This window comes from Kogia breviceps, chromosome 1, assembly GCF_026419965.1.
Source record: "Kogia breviceps isolate mKogBre1 chromosome 1, mKogBre1 haplotype 1, whole genome shotgun sequence".
NCBI classification, from domain to species: Eukaryota; Metazoa; Chordata; class Mammalia; order Artiodactyla; family Physeteridae; genus Kogia; species Kogia breviceps.
Genome location: NC_081310.1, coordinates 116923269 through 116937474, shown reverse-complemented (window position 1 = coordinate 116937474; position 14206 = coordinate 116923269). Strand labels below are relative to the sequence as shown.

Sequence of the window (14206 nt, the reverse complement as noted above, 5' to 3'; positions counted from 1 at the left end):
CTGGCTCCATACTCCCTTCTGGGATGACTTGTACCCTTTGAATTCCAGGCTCCACTGTGGGTTTTATGAGACCTATTTTATGCCTCTGAGAACAACCAACACACATATGACTCCTAACTCCAAAGATCCTTCCCCAAAGGTGCATTTTAGGATGATAGCATAGGCTTACAGCCTGGATGTTGTGGAATTATTTCTAGGCATTTAGAGAGTAGCCCTCTGAATTATACCACGTGGGAAGAAAACAAATGTAGTGGCAGGAGAATCAGAAGTGCTTTCTCAACATTTTTTCTCCTAGCACCCTTCAAAATACACAAACTACTTTCTCTGTGTCTTGGGTAGAGCCCCACCCTGTTTCTGTGCCCAGTTTTTTTGTGTGTGTGTGTGTGTGTGTGGTACGCGGGCCTCTCACTGTTGTGGCCTCTCCCGTTGCGGAGCACAGGCTCCGGATGCACAGGCTCAGCGGCCATGCCTCACGGGCCCAGCTGCTCCGCGGTATGTGGGATCTTCCCGGACCGGGGCACGAACCCGTGTCCCCTGCATCGGCAGGCGGACTCTCAACCACTGCGCCACCAGGGAAGCCCCTGTGCCCAGTTTTGTGCCCAGTTTTGCTCCAAGCTAATTGCTTCTCCAGGAATGACAGTGATAGGTGAAAACAAATATTATGGAAGACAGCTAAGGGTTTTGGCTTCCCCTCACCAAGGTCCTGACTGCTGAGACTACAGAGAAGAGTCTGGGAGCCCATAACAATACCAGGGGAAGAGCAGTTCTGTTGCATAGCAGGTTGTTCTTAGTTTAACCTATCTGAACCTGAAATATGAGCCAAGATGGTTAACTTCCACTCTTTTAGGGGAACACCACATCACCTTCCAGCATTCCCAAGAATTCCACCATAAATATATGGAACAGATTCAAGAATGATTTGCTGCTTTCTGCTGATGGTTAGCCTTTGGTAGGGATCTCGTCTCTCCTTGCTTCCGCAACTCCATTTTACAATTTTCAGTGGCAGCACACTGGATACGCCCTTTCAAGGTCATTCATGGTGTATTTCCTACTACCTTTCTGTCTTTTTTTTTTTTTGCGGTACGCGGGCCTCTCACCGCTGTGGCCTCTCCCGTTGCAGAGCACAGGCTCCGGACGCGCAGGCTCAGCGGCCACGGCTCACAGGCCCAGCCGCTCCGCGGCATGTGGGATCTTCCCGGACTGGGGCACGAACCCGTGTCCCCTGCATCGGCAGGCAGACTCTCAACCACTGCGCCAACAGGGAAGCCCCTACCTTTCTGTCTTTAATCTCCCTTACCCAAAACCTTTACTCAGTCAGATTAATCTGCTCTCTGTTCCTAGAACAGATCATGTGCTTTCCCACCACTCTACTCATGTGTAGAGAATATCCACTTGTTCTTCTCTCTAGCTATTCAGATAATCCCCACACTTTAAGAAACAGCTTAAATTCCACATTTTCAAGTAAACTTTTCTTAATTTCTCTCTTTTGCAGTTGCATTTGTCTACCTGTTATATCTCATTTCTTTAGCTAGATTGTAAAGAGCCAAAACTTAGTCTGTATCTTATGCTTCTATATAGCCCATACATTGTTTGGTACTGAAATGGGTGATTCACTTAAACATTCACTTAGTAGTATCTACTATATCCCAGATGCTGGGAATATAAAGGAGTGATAGATGACCTCAGGCCTCAAGGAGCTCAGTGTCCTCTCCTCTCTAGGCAGCTTTTGGGCCTGGCCGACTGAGGCATAAATCAACAATCTTATTACAAGGTTTTCACGTCTGACTGGCTCCTCCAGCCTCCTTCTCTAACTCCTGAGACTGTGATTAACTAGAGGTGCCTGCACTAAAAACCAGGGCTCCATGTCTCTACCTACTTTCCTTACTCACCTGCAGCCTTGTCCAAGACGCAGTAGTCTGGGGAGTTGTCAAAGTAGACAAGGTCAGTCCGGGTAGCACGGCGATAGCCTTGGCGGGCTGCCGTGAAGTTCGCACCATCCTGGGTGGCCGTTACCTGCACAGCCCCATCATAGCGCCGCCGCAGGTAATCACCTGTGCGGCGGAAGTCTGAGAGTGCACGCCAGCAGGTGCGCAGAGTACAGGAGCCACTCACGCCATGGCACTTACACTCCAGCTTCAGAAACCGCCGCACAGCCTGGGAGGTGGAGAGGCAGGTAAGGGAAAGGCAGCCAGTCAGGGTACTTTATGGTCATCCCTAGGACTAAAAGCATGAGTGCCCTGAGGTCTGCTGGTCCTGGCCCTGGTTGGCTAGTGGAGCCATAGGTTGTCCTTCCCCAGTCAGATTCCACCCATTCTTCCCGATCAAATTCAAGAACCTCTTTTTCCAGGAAACCTTCCTAGACCAACAGTGCTTTCCTTTTCATGATAGCGCATTTGAACTTTAAAGCCCCAGGATTCTGTTCATAATTATGGCATATCCTCTATTTTTCATGTGTTTTAGAGTTCAAGGTACCATGCCTTCTGCTTTTGTTGCATGTCATTTTCCAGCAGAGTACTAGGCCTATAGGAAGTTGTCAAAGACCAGTGCTCTGACTAGAACAAGCTTTTATCCTCCTCAGACTTTAGGAGGTGATTCTTTTCTTTCTTAAAAAGTTAATTCCCTTCTTTTCTCCACCTTTCCCTAATTTCCACCTATGTGAAGACTCTTTATGCTCCAGGTTGAACCTAGGCATTCCTAAGGTCCCTTGCATTTACTGCTCCTGTTCCAGGGGTTGGGGCTTTTGAAAGTAATCCAGAAGCCTTCAGTGCTTCCACCTTCACATTTACTCCATGATCATACATACTGGCCACTCCCAGCCAATATGAATGTACATGCATAGACATGAGTACTGACCGTGCGACCACAGCGATTGTTATGTAAGTTCATGAGAGCCCGTGCATCCTTAAGCCTCTTCTCCTTGGCATCCACGAAGGCTTTGGCAAAACGAACACCATAGTGGATGTTGTCACTGCAGCCACCCCAGTCAAAGTCCCCACGTTGGTCATGATGTCGGCCACGGGTGTAGGGGTCACAGCTGCACACACTCAGTTCACCCTGGCTACAGGCACGAGTGATAGCATGGACCACCCCTGCTGATGAGATGGCGTATACAAATGCTGCCTCCCGGCTACCTAGAGAGGAAAGGTAGAAGTGTGTTTCAGGAAAGAGGCCCTTGTCTGTCCCCTTCTTTAGCCCACACAACCTTCAACTCTGAAACCTCTTCTCCTTTTCTTTCCCAGGGCAACCCCTGTACCTCCTTTATTCAAGGTACCCTTCCCTTCCAAGAGCATTCCCCAGTGAATCTGACCTCTTCCCCTCAGCCCTCACAACTCTCTATCCACTTCTTTGTATGTCTGACCTCTTGGGCTGACCTGTACTCCTGTTTCCTTCCAAACTCCCTGGGTCCATCCATTGAAAAGTTTCACAGTGAATCGTTCCCTCCCACTGAGTGCCAACCCCGGCTTAGCAAAGCCAGCCTTAGTCCACATTCCAGGCCTTTTCAGGCCCACTCTGCTGGACAGTTCCCCTACAATGGAGACCCCAGCCCAGGGGTCATCCTGTTTGAAGAGATATGCTACTTTCCCCAGCCTTCTTTCTTCCTTCCCTGCTCTTAGGGATTGATGAATCATCACTCTTGTCCCTCTGACACCTCCACATTCTCATCTTATTCCCTTTCTGCTAGTTTACTGTTTAGCTCTGCTTAGCTCTTTTGCTGAGCTAGGTCCAAGCTGCTGACTCTCGAAATATTTACATATCACCTTTCTGTTTATTTCTTTTCTTTTTTTTGCTGTATGCGGGCCTCTCACTGTTGTGGCCTCTCCTGTTGCAGAGCACAGGCTCCGGAGGCACAGGCTCAGCGGCCATGGCCCACGGGCCCAGCCGCTCTGCAGCATGTGGGATCCTCCAGGACCGGGGCACGAACCTGTGTCCCCTGAATCGGCAGGTGGACTCTCAACCACTGCGCCACCAGGGAGGTCCCCTCTGTTTATTTCTTGCTCCCATTATTATAGTGTTGGGAGTGTTGGGGTGAGGGTAGTGATGGTGTTGGTAAGAACAGAGCAGCCATTTCCAGTCCTCAGCCTTACAGTGCATGGATATCCTGCAGGCTGGGGGTTGGGGAGGGGAAGGAAAAGGGAGGAAGAAGGATGGAGGTACCAGGGAATGCTGTTCCTTTGACCCATCATCCCAGAACACTGGGATTTAAAGGGGCCACTGCCTACATATCTAAGGTACCGAGGGTCTGTTTCCAACTGTATCCTGGGCTCTGCCCACAATTCTTATTCTGATTATGAAGTAGTGTGTAGGAGAGGAGAGAGAGGCTCATGCCTATACTACCCACTCACCACCCCATGCATAGAAAGAGAAGGAGCTGGGGCAGGGTGGAAGAGGCCCCTACTTCTGAGCATGACACGGCCAAAGACAGTGTGGTCCCGGTCCAGGGTGGTGCAGTTCCAGCGATGGTGGCGGAACTGGTGCTGACACTCTCGGATCCATTCTCGGGCACCCTCGCCCACCGAGCGCATGATGTCTGGGTAACGCTGGCACAGCTGCCGCTGCCGGCTCACCAGACCAGGAATATTGTCACAGATCACTCGGGCCCCCAGCGCCCCGATGTACCTGCAAGGTGGAGATGGCCCTGTCAGAGCATCCTGGCTTTATTCTGCATTAGGAGGGGAATAAGGAGGGGAAAGGTTTGGCATTCAAACCTTGAGAAGTTCCTTCCCCTTCCTCCAACCAAGGCTGATATTCCCCAAGGCCGATGGGGAGAACCGATCCTCACAAGCTCTGGAGAAATAATTAAGCAGTTGCAGAGAGAGTAATTGAGTGGTCTCCCACCATTACCTGTTCCCCAGCCAAAGGCCAAAATGACACACACTCGCAGAACACAGGCTAGGCATGTGTCACATACACAGAAGCTGTGGGCATGTCACACAAACCCCATTGCCTGTTTATTTAATAAACATTAAGAGCCTTGTGGAAAAATAAACAATAAAACTAGAGTCTGAGACAACATTGTTACACCCACATGTCAGAGGCATGTTGTGCGTGGCTGGTCCATAAAGACATGGTATGGGAGAAGGATGGAGACAGGGAGGAGTCAGTGGGAAGAGATATAGTGGGCAATTTTGAGTGACGTTTACAGCTCTAGTCAGACCCGTGTAGCTGAGTCCTCATTCCCAATCCCGACGTCTGGGGAGGAAGACCCCCCCACCCCAACTCTCCTCCCCACACCCTTTGTTTCAAGGTCCCATGACCTTTCTTAACTAATGAGTCTTTCAAAATCATCCTTCCCAATTTATAGGGCATAATGTCCTGGATGAATCTGCATGGGCAGAGGGCTGTTTGCTGTGGGAAACCAAAGACCGAGATTAAGCAACAGGGTGACACTCCCCATATTCCAGTCCCCAGTCTGCCCAATGTGAACAATTATAAGAAGATCAATTGGGTGAGCTAATAAAAGATAGGTGAGTTGCTAGAGTCATTCTCAATTTTCTCAAGGAAGTAGTTTTTCTTCATTCAAACACTTTTTAGCCCTGGACTGCACCACAAGCCTCAGGAAGAACACTTCAGAGAGAGGACAGGAGTTCATCATCACCTTTTCTCCCTACAAGGCCACCAAATGAGATCTGACCCATACACCCACTTCTCACTCCCTTTTCATCTCTCCAGCACCCAGCACATACATGCCTTGATTTGCTGGAAATTCTCTATTCCCCTGTCCTAACACATCAAAGGGATGCCTTCTCTCCCCTTTTCTGAACAGGTGGGGACCATGGAGGGCAGTTGCTGCTACAGACAGAAAAGATTTGGTTTGGGCTGTGAATGAGCCTGTGGTTTGGGAAGGGCCCCAAAATGGGCCTAGAAGTGGGTGAGGAGGAGGGAGGGCAGCCAGTGGGGAGAAGGGAATAGCTGGACTGCCTGCCCTGGGCTCTCTGTTCTCTGCAACACTCCCCCACCCACCCACCCCCATCCCCTGCATTCACAAACCCGGCCCTCACCCACAGACTGGATCACCACTGGTGATACCAACTCAAACACAAGGAGGGCTGATGTTTGCCTCTTCTGGAATTCAGCAGGGCTGATGGGGCCCATCTGTCCCAGGGAGGGGTGAGAGGGCTGGTCCACCACTAACAAATCCCATGGAATCAGCATCCCCAGCACTGTCCATCAGGGCAACAGCTTCCAGGAACAAACAAAATAAACACCCTGGGCTGGGCCAGGCCGGAAAGGGCTGCCTGACGCACAGCCGGGAGTTACACCCACTGCTGCGGTGCTTTGTTTGGAGAATCAAGACCGTTGGAGTTGGAGCCTGTCCCTGTCTCACCACCATTCTGCTTCCTCAGTTCACCCCTGAGTACTGCTCTAGGCAATGGGTGTTTGTTGTTGTTTTTTTTTTACTGGGGCTTGGGAAGACGGGGGTTGGATGGGAATGGGAGACCAGTAATCCAGCCCTCATGAGACAGTGTGGAATGGGGCATGCCAAACCCTGGTAAAAAGTCCTTCCTGTGGTCTAACTTAACTCCATTCTGCTGCAGCCCACATCGGTCCTTCTTGCTACATCCTTACTCAGCGTGGGAACATCTGTTCAGTAAGACAGGAAGATAATTTTCTTTACTACCACCCTTATCCCACTAAGTAGCTGCTTCAAGATTCTGCAGAGCCAGGGCACTTGCCTCCTGACCAGTGGTCAGCACCTTGCAGTCAGTGTGGGGGCCTCCAGCAAGGCAGCCTGAGGCCCAGCCCATCCCCCCCTCTCAATTCAGCATGTGCCTACAAAATGCCTACCATGTGCCAAGCACTGAGCTCATCTGTTAGGGGCACAAAGATATAAGGCATCTCCCAGCTGATGGGCTGGTAGAAGGGTGAGATGCTAGCTCTGTTTCCCTTCCAGAGGTTTTTACTTCCTTCCCAGAATGCTCTCTTTACCTACTTTTGACCAATTCATACCCCTTCCTTTGACAAAGTGACTCATGCCCTGTTCTAGCTCCTTGTTTCTCAGTGTGGTCCCCAGAACAGCAGTATCAGCATCTCCTGGGAATCTGTTAGAAATGCAGAGCCTCAGGCCCCATTCCAGCCCTTCTGAACTGGCATTTTACCGACCTCCTCAGGTGATTAGGACATGCTGCTCTATGAAGGCAGGGAGTTTTATCTGTTTTGTTCACTTCAGTATCCCCAGTACCTAGAACAATGTCGGGCACAAAGCAGGTACTTAATAACTATTTGGTGAAAAAAACAAAACCTGACTGCTCTGATTTATCCCCAACTCCCCTCTCCTCCTAGCTAGCCATAAGCTTCATTTCAATTATAGCTTTATTCTTTGTTGACATTGCAGATGTTTTAGGTTTGTCTTTTTAATGAGGCTAGGGGTCCTCTTTTTTATTTACCTCCTTTCTTTTACAGTCCTTAGTGCATGTACATGGTTTAGCTCAGCCCATATAGGGCTTTGAACACAAGGATAAAACTGTTATTCTCCCTAAATATCTTAATACAATATCATTTATATGATACTTTACAGTTCACAAAACATTTTTCTTCACAAAAATCCTATGAGAGAGAGAGAGAGAGATCTCCATTTTACAGGTGAAGAAACTGAGGTCACAAAGATTAACAATACCCAGCTCTGTCCATCAGGGCTAGTCAGAGGAGAACTGGGGTGAACCAAGGACATCTGACTCCAAAGTCCAAGCTCATTTTCAATTCCAAGCGTAAGAGAGGCACACAATGCTTATTAACCAGGAGTAGACCAATCTGGCTCCAAAATTGGTGTGAACTTGAATTTCGTACTACGCCCCTCCTATCCTTCACTTTCTTTATGTGTGAAATGGGGATAATAATATTATCTGCCTCACTGGATTATTTTGGGGATTGAAAAAGATGATGCTTATAGGTGCTTAGCCATATAGTGTCTGGAGCTTAGGAAGGGCTCATTAAATGGCAGCTGTGGTTGATAACAATAACATTAATGTTTTAATGTTAATGTTTTAATTCCCCAGTGGTCCAGGTAGCTCCAGGTCTGGGAACTAAGATCCCACAAGCCCCGGGCATGGCCAAAAAACAAAACAATAATGTTAATGTCATGATATCACTTTGTTCCTCCTTCTGTAAATCCGCAGTCCTGAACACAGTCCTGCTCTTGTGATTCCCTACATCCCAGCCCCTGCAGAATACAAAATAGTACAGGGAGGCATATGCCAGGAGACCCCTATTTCTTGTTCTGTTTTTCATAGATTAAGAAGAGACCATCCATTTCCTTCAGTTAAAGGTCGGGAGAGGAAGGGAGTGGTTGGAGAGTTAGGGGAAGGGCTGTGAGGAAGATCAGACTGTTAGCTGGTGATAGTGATGACATTCTGCTCCTGAGTGGAACATGGACACACACAGAGTCAACAGGCATCTCTTCAGGGGGTTGTACAGAATATCAGTCTTGCTGGGGTTTTTTCCTAAGAGAAAGAGAGATAATCACCTTGGGGCCTGACCTGCTTTTGGAAAGCAGCTTTCTACTTTATCCCAGAAGTGACTGACCACTGAGGCAGGCATCTGGGTGGGGCCTGCAGCTATGACCCCTGTGAGGCAAGGAGACTGAAATGACCTGTGCACTCACTGCCCATCCTGGCCCTGTTGCTGCCTTCCTCCATTTCACTGGGACTGCTGAATCCCTCTGTATCACCCGCCCACCTCCCTCCCTAGCTAGCTCTTCCACCCAGGAGTTTTTCCAAAATCTTTAATATGAACCACATGGGGGAGAGTAGTAGAGGGAGAAAGGAAAAGGGAGGAGTAGCCAAGGGGACAAAATGGGGACTAGGAAGAACCCCAATTGGATTTTTAGGAACCACTACCAGGATGCTGAAATTACCAGAGTGATACTTCCTCACCTAAACACCATGTGGACCAAGACTGCCTCCCAAATTGGTAAGAAGCAATCAAGAGTCCCTAAAAGCAAATTGTCATCTGGAATGGATAAAGATGCACAGTGGTCACTTCATCCTTTCTCTACAGGGCCTCTGAAGACACAAGTCCCCAGCCAGACTGAGACCATGAAGGTAAAGGGTGGCTTTAATCTCACTCTGAAGTTTGAAAGGCTTTTCTCCTCGTCCCCTTCTTCCTTTTCCCTTTCTAAAGGAATGTTTCAAGCCAGATGTAAGATATGGGCCTCCCTGCTCCCCCATCCAGAACCCCCCTCCTTGCCTTCCCCAACACTGCAGAGATAAAAAAGATCCAAAGGAGAGATTTTCCTGAAACAGGAAAAACGGGGGTGGGTGGGTGGGTGGGGTGATGGGGATGGAGAAAGTTGCATCTTGAAATGATAGGAATCTGCAGCCCAAGCTCGATGGCCCCTCAGCCAGCTACCCCTCACCCTTCCAGCCAAGATTCCAAATCCGGAGGAGAGAAGCCACAGGGTGCAAGGGGAAAAGAGACCACACTTTGTGGAGGAGGGGAGGATTGGGGGGAGGGGCAGAGTAAGGAAAGGAACGGGGGCACTGCATGGGTAGAGAGGGGCAGTAGCCCAGTCCAAGCGGCCAGTTTAATTGGGGGGTGAAGAGGAAAGACAAGAGGACTGAGTCATTTCTCAGTCCCACTCTCCCACTGCTCAGCCCCCAGAAGGTGGGGGAGGAGAGAGAGGAGCTTTCTTCTGGGAGAAAACGATGAGTGCCATCCAGAGCTTTCGTGGGGAAGGGGATCCGGAAAGAATAGATATCCAGTGGATTTTTAATTCCTTTTGCCTCATCTGCCGTCTTGTGAAGTGTCCGGACTCTTAAGGCCTGCAGGAAATCTGAGGAGAGGATCTCTTAATGCTTTGGGACTCGAGAAGCCGCTAGTTCTTGGAGGAGAAAGATGGGAGATGGGACCATCTGGGGAAGGAAAAGAAGGGAGAAGAGGGGAGGGAGGTATCAAGGTTCGAAGTGAGACCCTCAAAACAGACTGAATGTCTAAAGTATGCAAACCCAAGTGTTTTGTTTTAGTTGTGGGAGTTAATGGGGGTAATTTTTGCCTCAATTCCATTTCTAAACCTTGTGCTGGGTGATCCTGCCTCACCAAAGCCTTACTGCGTTATGGGGTAAGGGTAGACTAGCGAGAGGCTCGTCCGCCCTTGCAGCTGCCCCTTTCTCCACCTCCCCCGGGTTGGGGGCCAACCTTAGGGGATCAGGAGGCCCTCTTGGACGGCCACCGCGGCCCCAGATGGGCGATTGGTTCCTTGAATCCATCCTGAGAGAAACTCGTAAGGTAGCTTTTGCCCTAAGAGGATTGAGCCGAAATAGAGGGGGTCTGGGAAGCTTCGATTACCGGGCGTCCTTTTTCCAAATACCCAGCGCCCTCATCACCGGACGGGGAAGGAGCAGCACCCCCTTATCCACTCCCCGCCCCCCTGCGCCCCTCCGCGACTTAAGTGACAGCCCTGCACGGATCGTCTCTGACTCCGTCAAAGCGACAACCTGGTCTCCTGAGCAGCGGGTGCTGGGAGCTGTATATTCCCTTTGGGTGCGTCCGGCCTCTCTAACTCAGCACCTCACCCTCCCAACCCTGAGAGCCACACTCACCACCAGGACGTGTCTACGCGGGCCGGCAGCGTCAGCAGCAGCAGCAGCAGCAGAAGGCAAGCAAGACTTAGGCGGGCCGAAGCCCGAGAGCCGTCGGGGCCCGTGGGTCTAGGCGCGGGCGCGGAGACGGGGGCGCGGACGCGCCGAAAGGGGAGCTGCGCGGCTTCCTCCGCACCACCCGGCCTCAGCATAGCTCTCCGAAGACTCCCGCCACGCGGCCCGGAGGGGCGTGGACGGGGCACCGGCTGAGGGTACTCAGGCTGCTCCCACTTCACCCCCCTGGGGGGCCATAAGTCTCGCCGGCGGCTGGGGACCTAAGGGCACCTAGAGTCCAGAAGCCGGGGCGCCAGGTCCCGGAGAGGGGCGCAGGGAGCTGTGTCCGGAAGCCTACGACGCCGCGCCGAGCTCGGGATCTGGGACACGCTGCCTGGGCTGAGATGCGGTGTCACGGGGTCGGCGGCGCGGAGTGGGGCTGCGGACAGAGTGTGCAGACAGCTCCTCCGGCCGCGGGCTCTCATTGGACGGCGCGGGGCGGGGCCGAGGCCGGGGACACGCGCGGCCCTCAGGACGGCTCCGCCCGCGCCAGCCCTGGGTGCCCCGCAGCGCCCTAGGTGTGGCGGCCGCCTCCTCCCCTCGGCGCCCCTAGCACTGCGCCGCGCCCCCACCTGCTCGGGCGGGACGCGACGGGGCGCAGCGGCGCCCTTCGGCGCCCGGAGCGCCCAGTCCCTGCCCACGCCGCGCCACCGGGTCCTAGCGCCCTTCATTCGGCAACCCCCAACCTCCGTGGGTGATGGCCTGGAGGGCCGAGTGAGGGGGACTGCAGACACTTTCCCCTGTCATCTAACCTACAGTGACACTGAAGTTAGCCACAGAGGGGTCAGTCATTTCCTCGGGTTCTCTCTCCGTTCTTGCGCTTCTGTGAAATGGGTAGAATCTCTGCCACGGGGAGTTGCGGGAGAATCTTAACTCCCTTTCCAACGCTGCCAACGGGGGGCGCCACGGGCAGCAGACTTCAGGTAGGGGCCTCTCTCATCTACGGCTCGCTGCCTCTGGTTCCTCCGACCCGCTGCCCACCGCATTCCCACCCCCCCCATCCCCAGGCCCCCGCACACAATGTTTATAGACATAGCTCTCGCCCGCCTGCCCGGACCCGACGCTTCCCTCCGGCGTGTGGACCGGGAATCGATGGCCAAAGCGGAGCGGCACACCTGAGGACCCGACGCGGACTCCCCGCCCTTGGCCGCCCGGGCTCGGCAGAGCCTACTCTCTCCCAGCTTTCCCGATGCTTCGGTCCCCCATCCCTTCGGGCGGGGCTGCGAGTACGAAAGAATCAGAAACAGCTGGGCAGCTTTCCCGAACCAGAGGCCAGGGTGGGGGTCCTGCTGAGAGAGTGGAAGCCCCGGAGCCATTTCTCTCCTTCGCATTTCCACCCTTCCTCTTTCCCACTGCTCCCTTCCCTCCCTCCGCCAGCGCCCCAACCGCCTGGGGGCGTGGTAAATTGGGAAGGGATGGGGAGGTTCTGGCTGTAGAAATTGACTCCCCTCTTCCGTCCGCACTTCCCAGGCCGGCAGGTAGAGCTTCTGGAGGCAGGGTGGCCCTTACGGAGACCTAAAAATTCTTTTTAAAAAACCCTGGATCTTCCAACTTCCAGAGTCCGCCCGGGGTCCGGCCCCAACCGCTTCTACAGGCTCAGTTTCTCTTGCCTAGCCTCTCATTCCCAGGTGTCTTTTCGTGCCTCTTCCCGTGATTTATCTATACTATAAAGCCCTGGTGTAAACAATGCCCTGGAAACTGCCCAGCCCCTTCAACCCCAGACATTGTCAGTTCTTGGGGGTGGGGGTCGCTGTGAGAGACTCCGGAGTGTGAGCGACAGGGAGCAGCTCCTTGCAGACGTCCCCGAGGTAGATGTGAGGGAGAAAGGCTGAGAGAGACCTTTATTCCCTCTCCACATCTCTCACCCCTTTATCTCATTTTCTGTAGCAGGGGGCGAAGTGAATTCATTCATTCAACAAATATTTATTCCCTACCGTGTTCCAGACTGTGCTAGGCACATTAGTGAACAAAGAAAAATGAACAATTTCTGCCTGTGTGGAGTTTAACTTATATTGGGAGAAGATAGACAATAAACAGTAAACATCATAAGTAAAACATATAGCATATTAGAAAGTGATAAGTACAGTGGGAAACAATGGAGTTGTAACTAGGATGATCAGGGTAGGCCCCATTAAGGACATTCAAGCCAAGACTTGAAGGAAGCAAGAGAACAAGCGAGGTAGCTTCTTGGTGAAGAGGATGCCAAGAAGAGAGAAACAGCCAGCACAGAGGCCCTCAGTTGGGAGTGGGCTGGTGTGCAGAGTGAGCCAGGGAGGAGGAGTGGAGTCCAGATAGGTAACAGCGGTAGTCTAGGTCATGCAGGAGAGAAGGTGCCCACCCTTGGCTGGGAGGTAGAAAATGGGGGCTGGATTGGAGTTGGATGGGAGTGGGTGAGGGGCGAATACAGAGGCCAGGTAGGGTCCACATGCTGGCCATATCCTCCCTGCCAACCTTCCCCTTCCCCTCCCCTTCTCTCTCTCAGTCTGGGAGGCTCCAGTTGGCCCTTCCATTTGTTTAAAAGAAGCAGACTCTATACTGAGCTTCCCTGAGAGGGGCAGGTGAAAGAGGAATGGGCCCAGGCTCATTCCTGGCCAAGCCCCTTTCCTGGGACCATTCTGTCACCTCCTCCCAGCCCAGCCCCACCCTGATGCTGGGCAGCAGTCTATAAGCTCTGTAAGCTCTGGCAGCCTCTCTCAGACTCCCCTATGTGCGCAGGCCTGGGTGTGACTCTGGCCCTGTGTTTATTCCTACATCTGGGCCTGAGGTTGCAGGGTGGGGAGCTAGAGATGATCACATCAGGCCCAACCTTGGGTGGACTCGCCCACATGGGCCCCAAACTCACTTATGAGGCCCCTTGTTTGGCTTCAGCTGTCTTCATAGTCAAGTGGGACAGTGTCTTGGCATAACATAGATGCTCAAACTATTAAAGCATGTTGCTGAGCTAAGGGGGCCCCCAGAAACATCAGCAGATCCAGGAGGGAGGGAAGTGCGTGAGGGAACAAGACTTTTCCCCAATGTGTACAGGCTGCCTCTGCCCTAGAGTGGACAACCCAGGATGGCGCTTTGCTCCTTCTTCTTCCCCTCCCCGCTGAGCCCCCAGCTGCACAGGAGGAAGCCCAGGCTGCAGGAGCCAGCTGACTGCAAGAGCTGCACTCACCCACTTAACTAGAGAACAAATACGGAGCCAGAGAAGAGGTTTTCTGGGATCTGCCACTTTGGACTTCAAATCTCAAAATAAACTTCCAGTCTCAGGGTCCTAGACTCTACTGGAGAGCTGGGCTCCTCACGCAAGGGCCTGTTGTGGGGCTTCCAGGCAGAGGGTCAAGGCCAGAGGCTCAGGCTTAGCGCCTGACCGGCTTCTCCCTCCCATCCCCCACCCCTACTCCACCCGAAATGGGAGCTGGGGGAGGAGTCACTGGCTTGGGAGTCAAGTTCTGGTCTGAAGGGCCCTGCCTGGAGTTAGGTCACTTATCGCAGTCCTGCTGTGCACCCAGAGCTGGCCAGGGCATCCTAAATGACACAGAAGGGGTGAAAGGGTCTTACCCCCAAGGCGTTTTCATGCAAATACAATAAAGCCA

At 52.4% G+C, this 14206-nt stretch overlaps 2 protein-coding genes across 5 annotated transcripts in view; one reads left to right on the top strand and one right to left on the bottom strand.

Annotated features, from left to right (window-relative positions):
- The window catches only part of ST7L (suppression of tumorigenicity 7 like), a 95554-nt gene extending 86332 nt beyond the window's left edge, over window positions 1-9222 (top strand). Inside the window, exons 15-16 of one of the 3 annotated variants that reach the window (XR_009335342.2) lie at window positions 8825-8907; window positions 8995-9222. The gene's annotated coding sequence lies outside the window, so the exon portion shown is untranslated. Of the gene's footprint in view, window positions 1-8824; window positions 8908-8994 lie in introns of those variants that run through there. The other 2 variants (XR_010842043.1, XR_010842060.1) reach the window with 2 other exon arrangements.
- Window positions 1-11060, bottom strand: part of WNT2B (Wnt family member 2B) — a 36223-nt gene extending 25163 nt beyond the window's left edge. The window contains exons 1-4 of one of the 2 annotated variants that reach the window (XM_059061064.2): window positions 10536-11060; window positions 4397-4617; window positions 2854-3131; window positions 1890-2154 (exon numbers count right to left, since the gene is read on the bottom strand). In XM_059061064.2, the coding sequence (XP_058917047.1) occupies window positions 1890-2154; window positions 2854-3131; window positions 4397-4617; window positions 10536-10726 (955 nt within the window). In that variant the 5' untranslated portion in view covers window positions 10727-11060. The remainder of the gene's footprint in view (window positions 1-1889; window positions 2155-2853; window positions 3132-4396; window positions 4618-10535) is intronic. The other variant, XM_067042051.1, reaches the window with a different exon arrangement.
- Between the last annotated feature and the right edge of the window lie 3146 nt (window positions 11061-14206).